At 36.5% G+C, this 16,449-nt stretch overlaps 1 protein-coding gene across 1 annotated transcript in view; it reads left to right on the top strand.

Annotated features, from left to right (window-relative positions):
* The window catches only part of PLCL2 (phospholipase C like 2), a 99,708-nt gene that overhangs the window by 64,573 nt on the left and 18,686 nt on the right, over positions 1-16,449 (top strand). The window contains exon 5 of the mRNA XM_058032537.1: positions 11,101-11,176. Within this exon, the coding sequence (XP_057888520.1) occupies positions 11,101-11,176 (76 nt within the window). The remainder of the gene's footprint in view (positions 1-11,100; positions 11,177-16,449) is intronic.

The raw sequence follows: 16,449 nt of genomic DNA on the forward strand, positions 1-16,449 counted from the left end.
AGCTACTGCTCAAAATTTTAAATATTCTTCACTTTTAAAACTCATCTTGATATTAATATAGATTAATTGAGCAGAGTTTTATTGGGCATGTTGTATTGAACTCCATAATTCTGAAGGAAGCAAAGGGTATATCAATTGCCTCTTTCACAGGGCCTAAGGAAGAGTGATTAGCAGATCTGTTTTGATATACATTTAGTTCATAAAATCTGTATTAGTTTCCTGTTGTTGATGTAGGTCCTTGGTTATGGTTACTGTGCAAATATAGTAAGGAGGATAACAGTTATGCTGTGATTATATATTTGTATCTTGAGGGACAAATAGAGCAAGACTTCTGTTTAAACTCAGCCTGCTAATGTGTCAGGGCTATTCGGCTGAGAAGCCTTTGTTCCCCGAATTACCCTTTGAGGTTGCAAACTTCTGGGCAACCAAAAAATGCTGGATGCAGTGCTAGTAATTCTCTCCTAAAACTGAGTGAATATGTTGCTTCAACTTGTGCAAAGGCCTCAATATTCAGTTTCTGGTTGTGTCAGAGGAGGCTGAGTTCAGTAGCACCAATCTCCTGTAGCAGAACCCAATCTTTGGATATCACATGATTTTAAATCACGTGCTTAATCACCTGCTTACCACTTGCATTGTGCACTTGAAGAAAATTCAGATTTATCCATATAGTACCTTTCCTGAGGAGTGTGTGACTGGCATAGACCATGATAGCTGTGTTCTGAGCCCAGCTGGTTCAGAACGTTGTCCTTGAGCCCATGACTTTGAAGTCAAGCTCCATGAGTTTTCCATGTTACAATTTACCTCTTAGCATTTTCTGGATTATGAAGAAGAGAATTTAATGCTTTGCGCAGAAGGTTGAAAATTCCTTGCTTTTATACTTGAGATCATAACCACATAAATCAAAACAAAAAGATAAAAGAAGTAGTCAAAAGAACAGACATCACAGACACTAAAGATACCGCCTGGGGAGTTTGAAGTAAATATGTACCACTTATGAAAAAATACTTGGGGAGAATAACATGGAGGAGGTTCTCATGAAAATAAGGCATCTTCCCAATAGCTGAAGTTATGTGCAGATGGGGAAGACAGGATCCATATTTAACCCTGCCATGGTTAAATAAGAAATAAAAGAGAACTGACAGTGAAGAATTAAAAAAATGATCTGCACAGATTTAAAAATAACAGTAACCTCTTTTCTGAAAAAGCAGAAACAGAAGTCAGTCAAAGATTATGTAAGTTCACTAGCTGATCGATGTTTAAAAGAAAGCCCCAGCTAAAGAGGCAAAGCCACAACACTTAATTAGTTTTTACATCCATATACCTGTGGAGATCAAGGTTTCACAAGAAACGCTTCTTTATGAAAGACTAATTGCAGAATTCATCTGTAAGTGAAATGCTGACAGAAGATTTTACATAGGAAAGGCAAAAGACTGGGAAAATAAGACACCAGAAAGAGGAGACACTAATTTACGAGTTCTGAAAGGCCTCAAGAGTTGATGTATCAAAACTACTAATTGTGTGTATTCTCTCACTTGAAACTGACTATCAAAGTTGTTAGTGTGATACCAGTGTTTTAAGATATTTCCAGGGAAGATGATAAAATTACAGATCAGACAGGCTGACATCTGTACTGTGAAAATGGGTAGAAACTGTTTTGAAGAGGAAAATTAGAGGAAACATGGAGAAATGTGTCATGTTGAGGAAGAGTCAATACAGCTTTTATAAAATGAAGGGCTCATTAATCCCTTGGAGTTCTTTGATGTCAAAAAGCATGTAGACACAGCAGATCAGTCTGGTTAGGTTTTCAAAAGCATTTGACAAAGTTTCCTTTCAAATGCTTATATTAAAATAAAGTTACCATTAAATTTTTAGACTTTTAAAGTTATTAGATCTTTTCTGATAGCTAAAGTGAATGTTGGACTCAACCTGGTGCTCCAGCAGGAAAAGAGCTGTTAAAGACAGTTGCTTATGTTTTTGATTTTTGCATTAAGGGTGTGTTTTTCCAGTAAGTGGATTAGAGATAGTAGGTATAGCTCCTGCAACTTTGATCCAGCTCAAGTAGCTAAGCACTCTGGAAGCTGTATGAATTAATGCTGCCCCCAGATTTGCAAAGATCATCGAGGTGTGAGGTATGTAGCTGCTTAGACTTCCAACAACTTTCTCAATCTTAGCGGTAGATTGTTATAATATGTGTTAAAACAGTGAGTTTCAGAGTTGGCAACAAAAATGCAGTATTTAAATTGTGATAACACACAGTGTCTCACTGTTTCCATTATAGCCTCTGACTTTCTACAGTATTGCTTACTTTCATTATCAGTCTCTGCAGAATAGAACTGTCTTTATTTAAGTAATAAATTAATATAGTTTGGTGGTGAAGAGATCTAAGAAAAAACATCCATCATTCTTTGCAATTTAATATTGCAAATAGCCCAGGTAATGGTTTTTGCCATGTTTAATAAATTATAGTAATTGTAGATCCTGGTTTTTGAGATTAATTGAAATAGTTACTGATTGTGTAGCTGTTAGCCTGTCATAAAAACTGAAAACAAAGCATTCATGGAAAATATAGTGAATAGCTTGGACAGTTTCTTCAGAAAGAGTTGTGCTGCTTATTATCAATTTTTATTTTCCTGTTTTATAACAACATGAAGATTGTAATTATGCTTCCAAAAACAGAGCTGCAGATTATAACCTTAGCTTATGCTGGGCTTTTTCAGTCCACAAAGCAAATGTCTAATTTTGGGTACTCAAGGCTCCAGTGCCAAATGTTGTAAAGTATGAGCTGCTTTGCATTGATTGAAAAGCTCTGATAATGACAATTTAATGCTTCTGTGAAGGCAAGATTTCTGCATTTCTTTTTGAGAGCATGGATGGTGAAGCTTTTTGTATCCTCTCACTAATCCCATTATGTCTAATGGCTGACTCACAGAATTCATAAGAGCATAAAATAATACGGCTACTCAGGAAGAGGAGAGCGTGTTGCTTTCTGGCCTGCTTTAATGTAGTCCAATGAAATGCTTATGGAAGAGCATAAAATAGGTCAGATGCAGAGCAACTTCTCATATGTATTACATATTTCTATTAGGAGTTCTCTTTCTCAATAAATTTTAAATTTGCTGTTTGTCTTTTTGAGTTCATCTGTGTGAAAAAGGAATTATGACTATTAGAGCTGCTATTGACAGTTCTCATTTCAGAAATAACCTATTAACTACCTATGAATTTTTTCACACAGATGATAGATTTTTGCTTCTTATACAGATAGAGGATATTTTAATTTCATACACGTGTCCTTACTTATTGTCCACTTTTCACATGGTTTTTTATTCTATTTGCTTTGTTTTAACATTATGAAAATAATTTTGCTACAAAACCCAGGTTATCAGGAAAGTGAAAAGCAGTGACTATTGGATTTAAAAAGGGCTTATTGTCCTTGGGTACATAGTTTAGAAGAGAGCTGCTGATTATTATATTTACTTTGTCTTCAACCTAGTCTTTCTCATAGACTTGACTCATGAGGAATTAAAAGCAAATAGTTCTCTTTAATGGAGGACTTGTGGACTGTTTGTTCCTTTGGTAGATTTTCTTAAACTGGGGGAAATGAATTAATTTTGGGATGCTGCAGAGTTAAGAACAGATTATGTCCTATTTTTTCTCAGGCCTACAAGAATTAGTTTTGGTAAGTGGATTTCATATCTTATATCCTTTGATCTGCAAAGCATTATGGCGTAATCTTGTCTTGCTTCTTTCTGAAGAAAGAAACCATTTTCCATGTATGTGTTTTCTAGAATATAAAACATTTCAAAAAGAGATGAGAGAGGAAAGGTAGGCTGAAAAGGTTAGACCATGAGGCCATGAGTCTGTTCCTATGTTTTTTCCACTTAAATAGATAAACTGCCACTGTCAGGTACAGCATTACATTTTTATCATAATATGCCAATGAATTCAGTAAGCAGAAGGGAAATTTCATCTGCTTTTTTGTTTGTTTTTTTTTTTTTTTTTTTTTTTGGAAGAAGGCAGTGGTTTTAAAATCTAAAGAGAAACATAATACCTGATTATATCATAACATAAGTTATTCTTGGGGGGAGATGACCCTTCCCCTCTATTCAGTGCTGCTGAGTGCATACCTGCTGCAGTGCTGTGTCCTGTCCTGGGTTCCCCAGCACGAGGGAGGCATGGATGTGCTGAAGAGTCAAACAAAGGGCCACTAAGCTGATGGAGCATCTCCTACACAGAAAGGCTGGGAGAGCTGGGACTGTTTAGTCTGGGGAAAAGAAGGCTGAGGGGGATCTTATCAATGTGTATGAATGCCTGAGGAGAGGGTGCAGAGGCCAGAGAGAGGCACTTCCATTGGTGCCCAGTGATAGGAGAAAAGGCATGAAATGAAAACCAGGGGGCTCTGTCAGAACATCAGGTTACACTTTTTGACTGTAAGGGTGACTGAACACTGGAACAAGGTGCTCAGAGAGATGGTGGAGTCTCCAGCTTTGGAGATACTCAAAAGCCATCTGGACATGGCCCTGGGCAGCCAGCCGTGGTAAGCCTGCATGAACAAGGGGGTTAGGATCAGATGACCTCCTGAGGTCCCTTCTAACTTTAAATCTCTCTGCTTCTCTGCTAAATTTATTTTCTTGTACAGTTGAAGAAATATTTTCTGACTTAGACAACACATTTGCTAAAAACCTTACTGCTTTGAAGGAAATTTGGTTTGATATGATGAATCCTCTGTGTGTAGAGAAGTATCAGTTAGCAGCTTGATTTTCTTACCTTGGTACTTTGGACTGTATTTGGATAGGAGAAAGATTACCTTTGGTTTGTAGAGCTTTGAACTTTCTGTGCAAAACCACACCTGATTTTTATCTATGAAGAGGTTACTATTGATTGTTATCTTGAGCCAGAAAGTTCAGTTCTTTTGACTGGACATGTCAACTTCGCTATAATTCTTTTTTACATTTAGGTTGGAAGGCACCTCTGGAGATCATCTAACCCCACCCCCCTGTTCCAAGCAGGATCAGACAGAGCAGGTTGCCCAGGACTGTGTCAGGTTGGCTGTTGAATATCACCAAGGGTGGAGACTCCACAGTCAATCTGGGAAACCTCTTCCAGTGTTTGACCACCTAAGATTCCCCCTGAGCCTTCTCTGCTCCAGGCTGACCAGTCCCAGCCCTCTCAGCCTCTCCTCATATAAAAGATACTCCAGTTCCTTAAATCTCTGTGAGTTTGTGCTGGGCAGTACTCCATATATTTCTTGTACTGAAAAACCCCAAACTGGGATGAATGCTCCAGCATGAAAGAGATGGGATAAACTCAGTATGGGTTTACAAAAGGAAAATCAGGCTTAGCCAATGTGTGTAACCTTCTACAACGTGGTGACAGGCTTGGCAGAGTAGAGGAAAGCTGTGATTTTTTTCTTCGTAAAAGTTGACTTCTCTTGTTTATGGTGGTCCTGTTAGAAGTTGGATGTTTCAGAATTCTTTCAGTGTGGTGTCCACACTGTAGGAACAGCTAGAACACAATTAATTTGAGTTGTGAGGTTTGCAATGTGATTTTATAGCAATTTCCTTTCTTGTTTGCTATAATACCATTCCTCTCCAGCAGAAAATAAAAGGCAGCACATACCGCTTAAAACAACTCCTAATGCAGCTGCAGAGCAAGCTGACCATGGCAGTTGTCACTGAAAGGACTAAGAACAGTTCATCTGCTTGTTCTAGTGCAACAACAAAAATGACTTTTGGTGCATTGACATTGATTGCTGGACTGCTTGGGTACAATTTTTACAGACATTCAATTAGAGCTGACCATGTTTTGTTTGAGGTCCTGGTACCTATAATGGTTCTTGAGGGCAAAGCATTTATAAGGAGTCCCTACCAGAGTTCCTTTCCTTGATGTTACTGCTTGGGGCAATGGTAGCAGCTTCTGATCCTCACTGTGTAACACTTCTTTTGAAGTGGTGCAGATGCTATTAGCAGTTTGGAATGCCTTGTGTTTGGTTTCCTATTTTTGTGAAGTGCTGTTTGATAATGGTGCTATTTGTACAATCTTGGGCTTAATAAAATGTCTGGAAAATGCAAATTACATGTTTATTACTGCTGTTAAGAGCTCCAGTTTGGCTTCTGAATACTAAAGATACATACATTTATTAGAAATGGTGTAGTTTGTGATTTCAGAAATATATCTGATATGTAGAGGTTTGGATGAAAGTAGAATGTGAGTGCCATTTTAATGAAGATTTGATTTATACCTACTGTAAGTATGGTTTCAGGTTTGCTGTTGGAATATAGGTCTAGCAGTATTGGCAACACATTTACAGATGTTGAAATTTAAATGTGTGGTGTGCTTTTCTTGCTAAAAATAACATTCATCCTTGGTGTTGCAGTTGTGTCAGTGAAGGTGTTTTCTCTCACTGAGTTTCATCAGCCAGACACAGTTTATAATTGGTTGATTTTTCCATTTTAAAATACAGCTGATGTCTTCTTGTGTGCTACCAACCAGTTCCACACTGGAAGATTGGATAAATCCTCGGGGTTTTGAAAGATTTCTTTCCCAAGGCCTATGTTAAATGTGATATTTACGGTTGAGTTCAGTTACATATTTTTCAAGTTGAAGGCATAAACAGAATGTTTTATCTTCTACCAGAAGACCTGGCTATGTGAGCCTAGTAGGAATAGATATTGTTCAAATTCGGCTGAAATTAAAGAAATGGTTTCAAATATATGCATGTGTACATACATGTGAGCACTTGCATTGATTTACATGGTATTAGTTCATAGCACTTAGCTCTTTCATAAAACAACAGATCAGACAACAAACTTTGAAACATAAAAAAAGACTATCCTAAAGGGTAGTCTAGACATTTATGTATATAATTTTAAGTAACCATCTTAATGGGAGAGTTCTGTTTTGCTGAGCAGGAGGATAGATTTTTTTCAGTAAATGAGTTTTTCATTTGGTTTGTGAGGACAGCATCACATAAGGGATGAACTCTTAACAATGCAGTTCCATCTGTTTGAAGCAACAATTGTGATTTCTAACCATCATCATTGGCTTTTTAAGGTAGGAACAATATATATAATAATACAGGTCTCCAATCCTCATTGAGAATTCTGGACTAATCATATAGTGCTTACTTCTGAACAACAACAATAACAACTACTTAATTTTTAAAACATCTTTCTTGACATTCATCCATTTGTTAGAATAACTAGGTAAAATGCTTGCGTGATTTAACCAATAGAGTTTGAAGAGTATAACAAATAGATCAAACTATTAACCTGGCCTCTGCAAAAATGTGATGACTTCAAGGCTTGACCAACAAAAAGAGTAGGATAGTCCAGTGTGAAATGAGCACCTGAGAAGTTCTCTGGTCATGCTGAGGTTGGAGTGTGGTGATGGGGTGGGAATTGAAAGGTGAGTTAAAGCAATTTCAGCATTGTATCTTATAAGTTCTATATTTAAAATAATCTTTTTGATATTTTGAATCTTTGCTTCCAGAAAAAAAGCAACATAGGTTAGAAATGTGAATCAGTATTGTAAGAGGCTTGTTAGAAAATACAGCTTAATAAACTTCATGTAGCATGTGTTCTTTTCTTGAATATGCACGGGCAATTTGCAATACATTTTTAATGATCGGGTGGCAACTGGTTGTTCCCTATTGCATTTGTTTCCATTTCTCTTTCCAGATTTGTCACTGGTAATATTCTAGAAGTTAGATGTGGTTAGAAAATGCCTGCTAATTAATTGCCTTGTTCAATATAGACTAGTTCAGTGTAGAGCAGATTCTACCTGGTCTTTCTGCTCAATTTCCATGACTAATTTGCCTTGAGATTTCCATGTCTTACTCTGCTGCAGACATAGTGGTTTTCACACTGAAGCTCCTCCTTACTCATCATTTTCAATTTCATTTTTATATTGATCTCACATATACATACCAGTATATTTGGATTAATTTTATGTTTAAATATAGGCATTTATACATAGTTGTTCCATATGCTGTGTCTGCCAGAAGTCTTTCAGTCTCCGTGAATGTCTATATAAGTGTTTTCATGAGGTTAAAACTTTGGCTTGAACACTAGAAAGAATTCATATGTTCAAACACTCCATAGGAGTAATTAAACAAATAGCTGAATCCATACTAAAAAATGACTGTGTGGTGAAGAGCAATGTAAGAATAAAATTATAATGAACTAATAGTATTAGTTTATTAATCAAACACAACTAGAAGGTGACACCTAGTCATGCACATAGCATACTACTCCATTATTTTCTTAGGGAAGGACATTTGAAAATTGGGGTGTTCCTTAACAGTGATTGAATGGTAGTGGCAGTCAACCCCTGAATTATTGCTGGCTCAGCCAGTTTTGCTCTGCAGTGCTGTTAATCTTAAATACAGCTTTGTATGTATTTTAGAGACCAAAGATAATGAAAGTAACCGTTACTGGTCTTGATAATATAAAAGTGGATATTAGAATAATTTCTGCCACATGAAATGCATTGCCATTTTTCTTCAGAAGTTGCAAAGAGGGTATTCCTTTTGATCATAAGGTATTGGAACTGTGAAATATGAAATTAGCATGTTATTATAAATTCTCCAGTGTTAGCCTGACCATGATGAAAGAGCACTAATACAGTGATTAGTTTTTTTTCCTTTCATCTGCAGAATCAGTAAAACTTTCTTCTTTTGTCAATACAGAAAGTAAACAAAAAAGCAGTAATGTAAGTATTTTGGTTCATCTTAGAATTCTCTTATTTCTGAAAATCAGTGCAGCGTCTCAAAGTAAGTTTTCTAATCAGCTGAGACTTGTTCTCCACTGCTTCTAAATTATCTGATATTCATGTAGGCCATACAAAGGAAGCAGAGCAGGTAGATATGCTCTGTGTCTGGAATAGGACCTAACTGAGATAACTTAGAAATTATGTTATTAAACACATGGGGTCAGGAAAACAGAGTAGGACATCTGTAATATTTCTTACAATTCCTTCAAAACAAATACCTTGAACAGGCAGCATAGTTGTTCTCTTTTTTTATGAACTCCAGTCAAAAGAGTGCTCAGGTGAAAGGACTCATATTGATAGGGAATCCCTCTCTAGTCCTTAGTATTGTGTATTAGCACCCCAGAAAAGCCCAAGAGTCATATGTGCTCAGCGTTTCATTTTTCAAGGTGATTGTCAATTCAGAAAAATCTGCTTTACAGTTTCCTTTCAGCCACTTGGCAAAATAACATCAGCTATTGGAAGTATACAGCTGACATCAGCTGTGTTTTGGTCCTCCCCATTAAAGTTCATTGCAGAAACAAATGTGTTATGTGACATACATATTGAAACAGGTAAATCCTTGCCTGTCAAGCAAATTTACTGTGATCTTATTTCAATTTGTGAGTTCTGTTTTAGAGACTGAATAGTAATGAAACAAAGTGAAATGGGGCTTTCTCCTTGACTGATTAGGAATAGTCAGTTTGCAGTGCTCCCTATGTGGGTGAACTATAGTATTCTCTTGCTTAAATTGTCTTCAATTTGTTACGCTTAAATAGTAATCAGCATAATTCTATTTATAGGTAGTTTTTGCTTGAGTGAAAATTGATATTTATATTCAAAGAACAATCCAGTTTAAACTGTGGTAAGCTAAAGTTTTTCATTTGCAGCTTAGCAACCTGATCACGTTATTTTTATTTCATATATTCTAATTTACATCTATTTAAAGCAACCCCGACAACAGACATAATATAGATCAGGCTAAGTAGATACTTTAAAAAGAGATTAATTGGGATGTGAGGATTAAATTAAATTATCCAGTATGATGACCTCCATGTACTCTAAAGTTGCTTTTTCACATGCTGTTGGTGTGTAGCAAGTACAAATTCATGGTTTGCATCATTTTCTTTATTGGCTCAAACCGAAATAATAGAAATAGAACTAGAATTATTTTTAAATGCTTTGTCATTTGTTTAAACCAGATTTTTTTGCAGCTGACAGTTACAGAAGCCTGTAGAGTAGTTTGTCTGTGCAGGTGTTTTTCCTCCTCACTTGCTTGCACACTTGTCACAATCAAAAATCTGAGACTTGCTTGCCTGCTTCTCAAAATTGATTTATGCCTTACTTGGAGCAATGTTCAGAAAAGCAGCCTCAATGTCATTCAGCTGGAGAAGGCTCCTTCTAATATGTGTGAGGGAGTCATGCCTCTTACAGTAATTTTTCTCTGAGGAGCAGTGTTAGAGAGGTTTGGGCTTTTTTCCCCTGTAACATTCCTTTTTCTCTGTAACATGCTTTTATGAGGAGGATTGTTCCTCCTCATAAAAGCAAATGGTGGTCTCCTAAGGAAAAGCAAGTTCCACATGAACACCCACATAAGTAACATGTCAAAAATGTAGTCATTGTTTTAGTGCAGAGAAAATTGTCTGCTTGAGTGGAAAGCAGAGACGTCAGTGGGGAAGGTGAGAAGCAAAGTTGTTACTTCTCAGTACATACCCTAGGCTGAAAATTCTGCACGGTTCCATCTTAGAGCATTCAGCTGGGATTCCCTGAAAGGCTTTCTGTTTAGAAAGATCAGCTAAAAGAATAATTTATTTTTCCTATCCTCCACTACCAGCCTCAAGTGATTTGTTTTCTTCCATAAAGCATTATCTCATACATGAGTGCAGGTCTGGCCACAAAAGGGAAAATGTAGAGGAAAAAATCTGGAAAAGCAGTGGAATGATGCCTAGGAGAAAGGATGCACTGGGTAATGAGTGATCATCATCCTGAGTGTTGGAGGGAATGAGGAAGAGGAAAATTGCATCCAGGTTATCTCAACCAAGCCACCAAAAGCAAATTGCCTGGTTATATCATTCCCAGTTGCTTTGATAGGCAGTGAACTATGGAGTAGATGTTTTGCTTCAGTATTAACAGATCCCAGCCCAAAATCATTGTATTTTTGATGCCTTTATGCTATGTCTAGGGCACTTTGCTACCTCATTATGACCAGAAAAAGGAGTACATTCATTATGTTAACAATAAGTATTAGTTAATCAATTTGAGTTCAATTTTAGGCATCATTTACAGATAAAAAAAAATTAAGTAAAATTTTAATTTTACTGATATTCTGTATATTTCAATTTATTTTCTCTGTAGATGATTCACACCATCAGGACTCTGGTTGAAAATACAGATAGCTTATATGAGAAGATCGTGCAGTGTCAGAAGGCAGGTAAGTACAAGCTGCTTTTAAAAATATTATACAGAACTTGCTGCAATTTTTGTGTTTTCCAAAACTTAAAATCAATATTCAACTATAGCAAAAAACCTCCCCCCAACAAGCAAAACCCAACAACCAAACAACAAAAAACCAAATATACAAAAAAAGATTACTGTGATTTAGGCACATCCAGTTAGAGTGAAAAGACATTTCAAATCATAGAAAGCAAAGATTCATAGAATTACATCTTAAATTTAGAAATTACAAGTATTTTATACATGGACAGTAGTTTGTCATTATAGTCATTTCCACAAATGAAAACACAAGGTTACAGGAAGCAAAGAGAATGATCTTTCTTCACACTGAAATTTTTTAACCATTTGTTCCTCTTTCTCTATGTGAGAACTTTTCTTCTTTTGATGTGGTAGCTCAGTGTCTTCAAGAGCCTTGGCGAAACTTGATTTGTCAGGAGAACATTGCCTTCTGATAGTTGTGTAACAGTAATTCAGATGTTTGGTTCCTGTATTTCTTTAGATCTGTTGGGTGGATGCCCTCTGGTTCTGTGTTGCTCCCACAAGTTCTCTGAAATGTTTCCTGGGTCTGATATATATTTGAAATAGATGGTATAAGTACTTCTTGACCCCGTCACAAACTGACCCCTTTTTAATGTGATATTTTGTAACAGTTTTGTCATCTGGGCACAGCTGAGTTTTGAAGGTTTCCTGCTTGTTTTGATAGCATGCCTGACCTTGTTGTTTCAACATGCTTGTTTTCTTTTGAACTTTCAACTGTTTTATAAATAATGTTACAAATTTGCTCAAAGTGATGCATCACATTTTGCATCAGAAACAGGAATGCTGCCAAAGACTCTGCCAAAGCATTTATAGACATGTTTTGCATGACTCAATTGGAACAAAAGCTTTTTATATACAAATACATTTTTATCTGCCTGATATTTAGCATCCTGTAGCTCCCATTATCTTCCATAATTTTGTTCCATTCTTTGATTTGCTTCTCTGCTCTCCTACAAATTCCAGTCCCTTTGTTTTGTTCCTTTTTTCCAAAAAGAAAGAAATAATGCTCTTACACCTTCAGCCTTCCTTTACAAACTCCCTCCTGTTAACAGTGGCTTTCAGATCAGCAGCAAGAAAGGCTTACCCACTTGGAATTTCTAGATCTCCCCTTGATTCACAGCATATACTCCTCAGACACTGTGAACTTCAGTCAAACCAAAGGACTGTCAAAATACCTGAAAGTTTTAAGTTGCCCTATTTACTTGAAATTGTCAAACATAAATACCAAACATAAATACCATGAGTGACAAAATATTACTTCACATATCTTATTGATAGATGCAAAGATTTATCAAAAATACTGTGGTGGTTTTGGCTGGGATACTTATTTTTCTTCCTAGTAGCAGGTATGGGACTGTGTTACAGAGGGCTTTAAAATGGGGCTGATGATGCAGAGATGTTTTTTGTTGCTGCTGAGCAGTGCTTACACAGGATGATGTTTTGCTTTGCTTACGTGCACAGCCTTTGCTTTACCCATTAAAGTGTCTATCTCAACCCACAAGTTTTCTCACTTTTACTCTTCTGATTCTCTCCCCCATCCACCCAGCAGGAGTGAGCAAATGTGCAGCACTTGGTTGCTGTCTGGGGTGAAACCACAGCAGTACCAGACACAGAATATATTGTGCTTTTGTAAGGATGTTGTTGTCTGGTAGACATGTGTGCTTGCTTCTTAAATCATCTCCCAATTATGTGGTGATAATGTGCTTAAATTTTTTAGTGTCACCAGTGTCTTAAGCAGTTTAGATCCTTGGTTAGAGGTAAGGCAAAAGCCAGTTGCCCAATTTCATTTTTTATATTTTAGAATTGTTGCTCTTCAGAAAAGATTGCTTTCTACTAGCTTATATGGATTCCTGTAAACTTCCATATATCTGACTTTCTTGAGTCTTACTGCCTTATTTTACATGAGGGACAGTTGGGTCCAGGAATCCTTTGCTTAAGATGCTAAAGACTTAAAGCCTGTGCTAAATAGTGGAGATTTTGATCTCCTTCAAATGAGAACCCTCCAGTGTGATGACATAAGCCTAAGTATGGATTATGTAATAGATCCTGCTATTTAGGGCAGCTTTAGCCCTGCAGGGTCAAGGCATTTTTTTAAGATGAATTAACTTTTAGTATCAATGGGTTTGGAAGATTATCTTATTGATCTCATGATCTCAGCAGATGCTATTTGAATTACAAGTAAAAGATTATACGTTTTCTCATGTAGTTTCTGGATAAGGAGAAAACAAAATCATGCCTTTGTCTGGCCTTTTTTCCTTCTAGGGCTCAAATAGTGGAAAAGCTGCTAAAATAAGAAATAGACAAGCTGCCAATAAGCAGTAAATTTTTGTTGTCATAACCAGGCTTATAAGAGAATTTTGTTAAAAAGGCAAAGTAGATTCACTCTGTTGAACTGTTTTCTATCTTAAGTTTAATAATAGGACTTTTGGCCACCTACAGAATTCAGACCTAGTTTGGAAATAAATGCAGTATTATTTCCTTGGTTGATAGCCTTTTGGATAAGTAAAGATACAGTTATTGAGATGGCTATTTTCAGAATTCAGGTTTTTTTCTATTAATATTCTCTGAGCACATTTAACTATAAACATCTCTCCTCACTTTGGTTCTTTAAAATTAAATAATATTAAAAACCTCTCTGTTTTATCCATATCAGCATATTAATTCAGCTCAATACATTGTTGTTAGTTAAGTAGTTGTTGAAAGTATTTTAGGTACATGAATGATGAAAAGATATGGGAACATGATATTGCTTTGCTTCCCAGTGTACTTTTATTCTTTTCAGAGTTACAAAAAATCCACATAACTTCAAGATGACTGCAGTGCCATTTATTTTGTCGCTATTAAGCCAGTTAAAGATGCTACAAGAAAATAGAAGTTATGTGCTAAAGGGAATTTGAAGATAATCTGATCCATTCACTGAATCTCTTACAGTGCTAAAATGCTCCTGTATTTCTGCTAAAGTAAAGAATTTGAATGTCCAGGTCACCCTACCCCATTTATAGCCTCCTTTGTACTCAAATCACATAATTCCTGAACTCCTCTTTTGAATCTTCCATTGCATTTTTTGGTTTATAATTCGAATACTGTCTGAGCTCATCCCTGGTTAAAAGAGAGAGCCATGACTTAGGAATTCATTTTGGTATTCAGCATTGGAAGCTCAGAAGAATATTCCAAATATTCATTAAATTACGGGGAGCAGTAATTACTAAACACAGCTTGCTGGTGACAAAGAACTACTGAAGTTAATTAAAGGTAGATATGACTGGAGTGTTTTTGAGTAACCTGGTGTGATGCAAGGTGTTCCTTCACTTGGCAGAGGGTTTGGATGTAGATGATCTTTAAGGTCCCTTCGAACCTCAAACCATTCTATGATTCTATAATCTTGGGAAATATAAAATCAGTAAGGGTAAATTTATGTGTGTCAGGGAAAATATTGCCTTGACAATACCTGCAAGGAATGGTCTCTGAGGTTTCTGTTCTAATTCAGAAACTGAAGTTTTTGTATGGAGTTCTAGCAGTGTCAGTTTAGTGTTAATATGATGCATAAATGTGTATTTCAGCACTCTTTGCTCAAACTGAGGATGAATTCATTTTTAAGAATTCAGATTCTCTTTCCATATGTTTTTTTTTAATAGGCATAGCCTTCCCTAGGCATCCGTGCAGCCAGAATTCTTTTTCAGATTCTTGTTTTCTCGGCTCTCAGCTACACTATTCTGTCTCTCCATTTGACCATCCTAGTTTTGCCTTATGCACGTCATTTTCCTGGCTGTCATTTTGATGATGTCTGTCCCTGGATGGATTTTTAGGTTTTTTTCCTCATTGTGCGTCAGGACTGAGCTGCTTTCACTTCTCTTGTGTTTGCTCATTTGGTAGCAAGAGTTTCCAGTGCCTGCTGGATTTTCAGTCCTTGTCATGTTGTCCCACAGGCTCTCTGTAAACATCTACCAGGCTACTTCCTTTGAATTTGTTTTTAAAATTATCCTACAAATATAGCTAGATTGACACATGTCCTCCTACCACCTTAACCAAAATAGTTTTCATTGTACTCCCCACTCTTCCTGTATCCATCTGTTCTCTTTCTTCCTCACACTTGGATTCTGAGTTGTTGGAGCAGAGTCTGTCTTATTTATCCCATCCGTACAGTGACTGAGTTTGTTTAATAGTGCAAGTAATGAATGACAGAGAAGGAGTGTATTTTCTAACATGTACTTCAAAGAAAAATATGGTTTCAGGAAAGGTAGTATCCAGCCATTCTGGATGCCATTAAAGATAAACACAGTACACAGTATCTATTGGAAAATGGTTAATCTGAGCTGCATGCAGAAGAATACTAGGATGATAGCCATACAAACACTTCAAATGCTTCTGGTAGTTGAAAACAAAAGGAATAAAATCAATTTTGTTTCAATAGTTGGAACTCTTAATTACCCACTGTTACTACTTAAGCTTTCCAGCAAAATGACACTTCCACTGAGCTGTTGAGCTTTTTTCCCTTACTGTTTGTTCAGGTTATTTATATTCTAATAATTTTTGACTCAGGTTCACCAAAATAAAACATGTAAGGAAATGTAATATTCTGGCAGATTAGATAATCCACTAACAGAGCAAAAGAAATTTATATACTTAAATATTGAGGAGCACTTTCGACTTGGTATATGGGTGAGCAATTGAGTTTTTATTTACAGTGTGAGAGGCAATGACTAGGTTCCCAATATTTCTGCAGTTATCCCTGACTTGAAAGAGAATTTATGTTTTTTATGGTTTGGGTACTGTGGAGTTCAGCAGAACATGTTATTCCATGCCTTCTGAAATACTGCCTCTCATCAGCAGGTCTTGGCTCTTGGTTAGAAGCCATTGCATTTAAACTACTGTTTTGTACTAGGGAGTGAAGGAATTCTGCTCTATTATCATTGGACTTTGCACCTGAAAATATTTCATTTTTTTGACTGCCATCAGTAGGACAGCTGATCTTCAAGTTACATCTTAGAATTGGATCCATTGCTGTATTTTTCATGAGATTCACTGTCAAAAGAAAGCCATCTATAATATTTCTCACCACCACGTAAGCTCCAACGTCACCTGCTATGGCTAAAATAGTACTTGGAGACCCCTCTCAGCCAGTCTGCATGCTTTTGAAATACCTGCTCTTCCTTGTTTTCTCTATGTTCCCATTTTAATAAGCCAGTTATCAAATTGTTTTAACTCCTTTCT

This window comes from Melospiza georgiana, chromosome 1, assembly GCF_028018845.1.
Source record: "Melospiza georgiana isolate bMelGeo1 chromosome 1, bMelGeo1.pri, whole genome shotgun sequence".
Classification (NCBI taxonomy): Eukaryota; Metazoa; Chordata; class Aves; order Passeriformes; family Passerellidae; genus Melospiza; species Melospiza georgiana.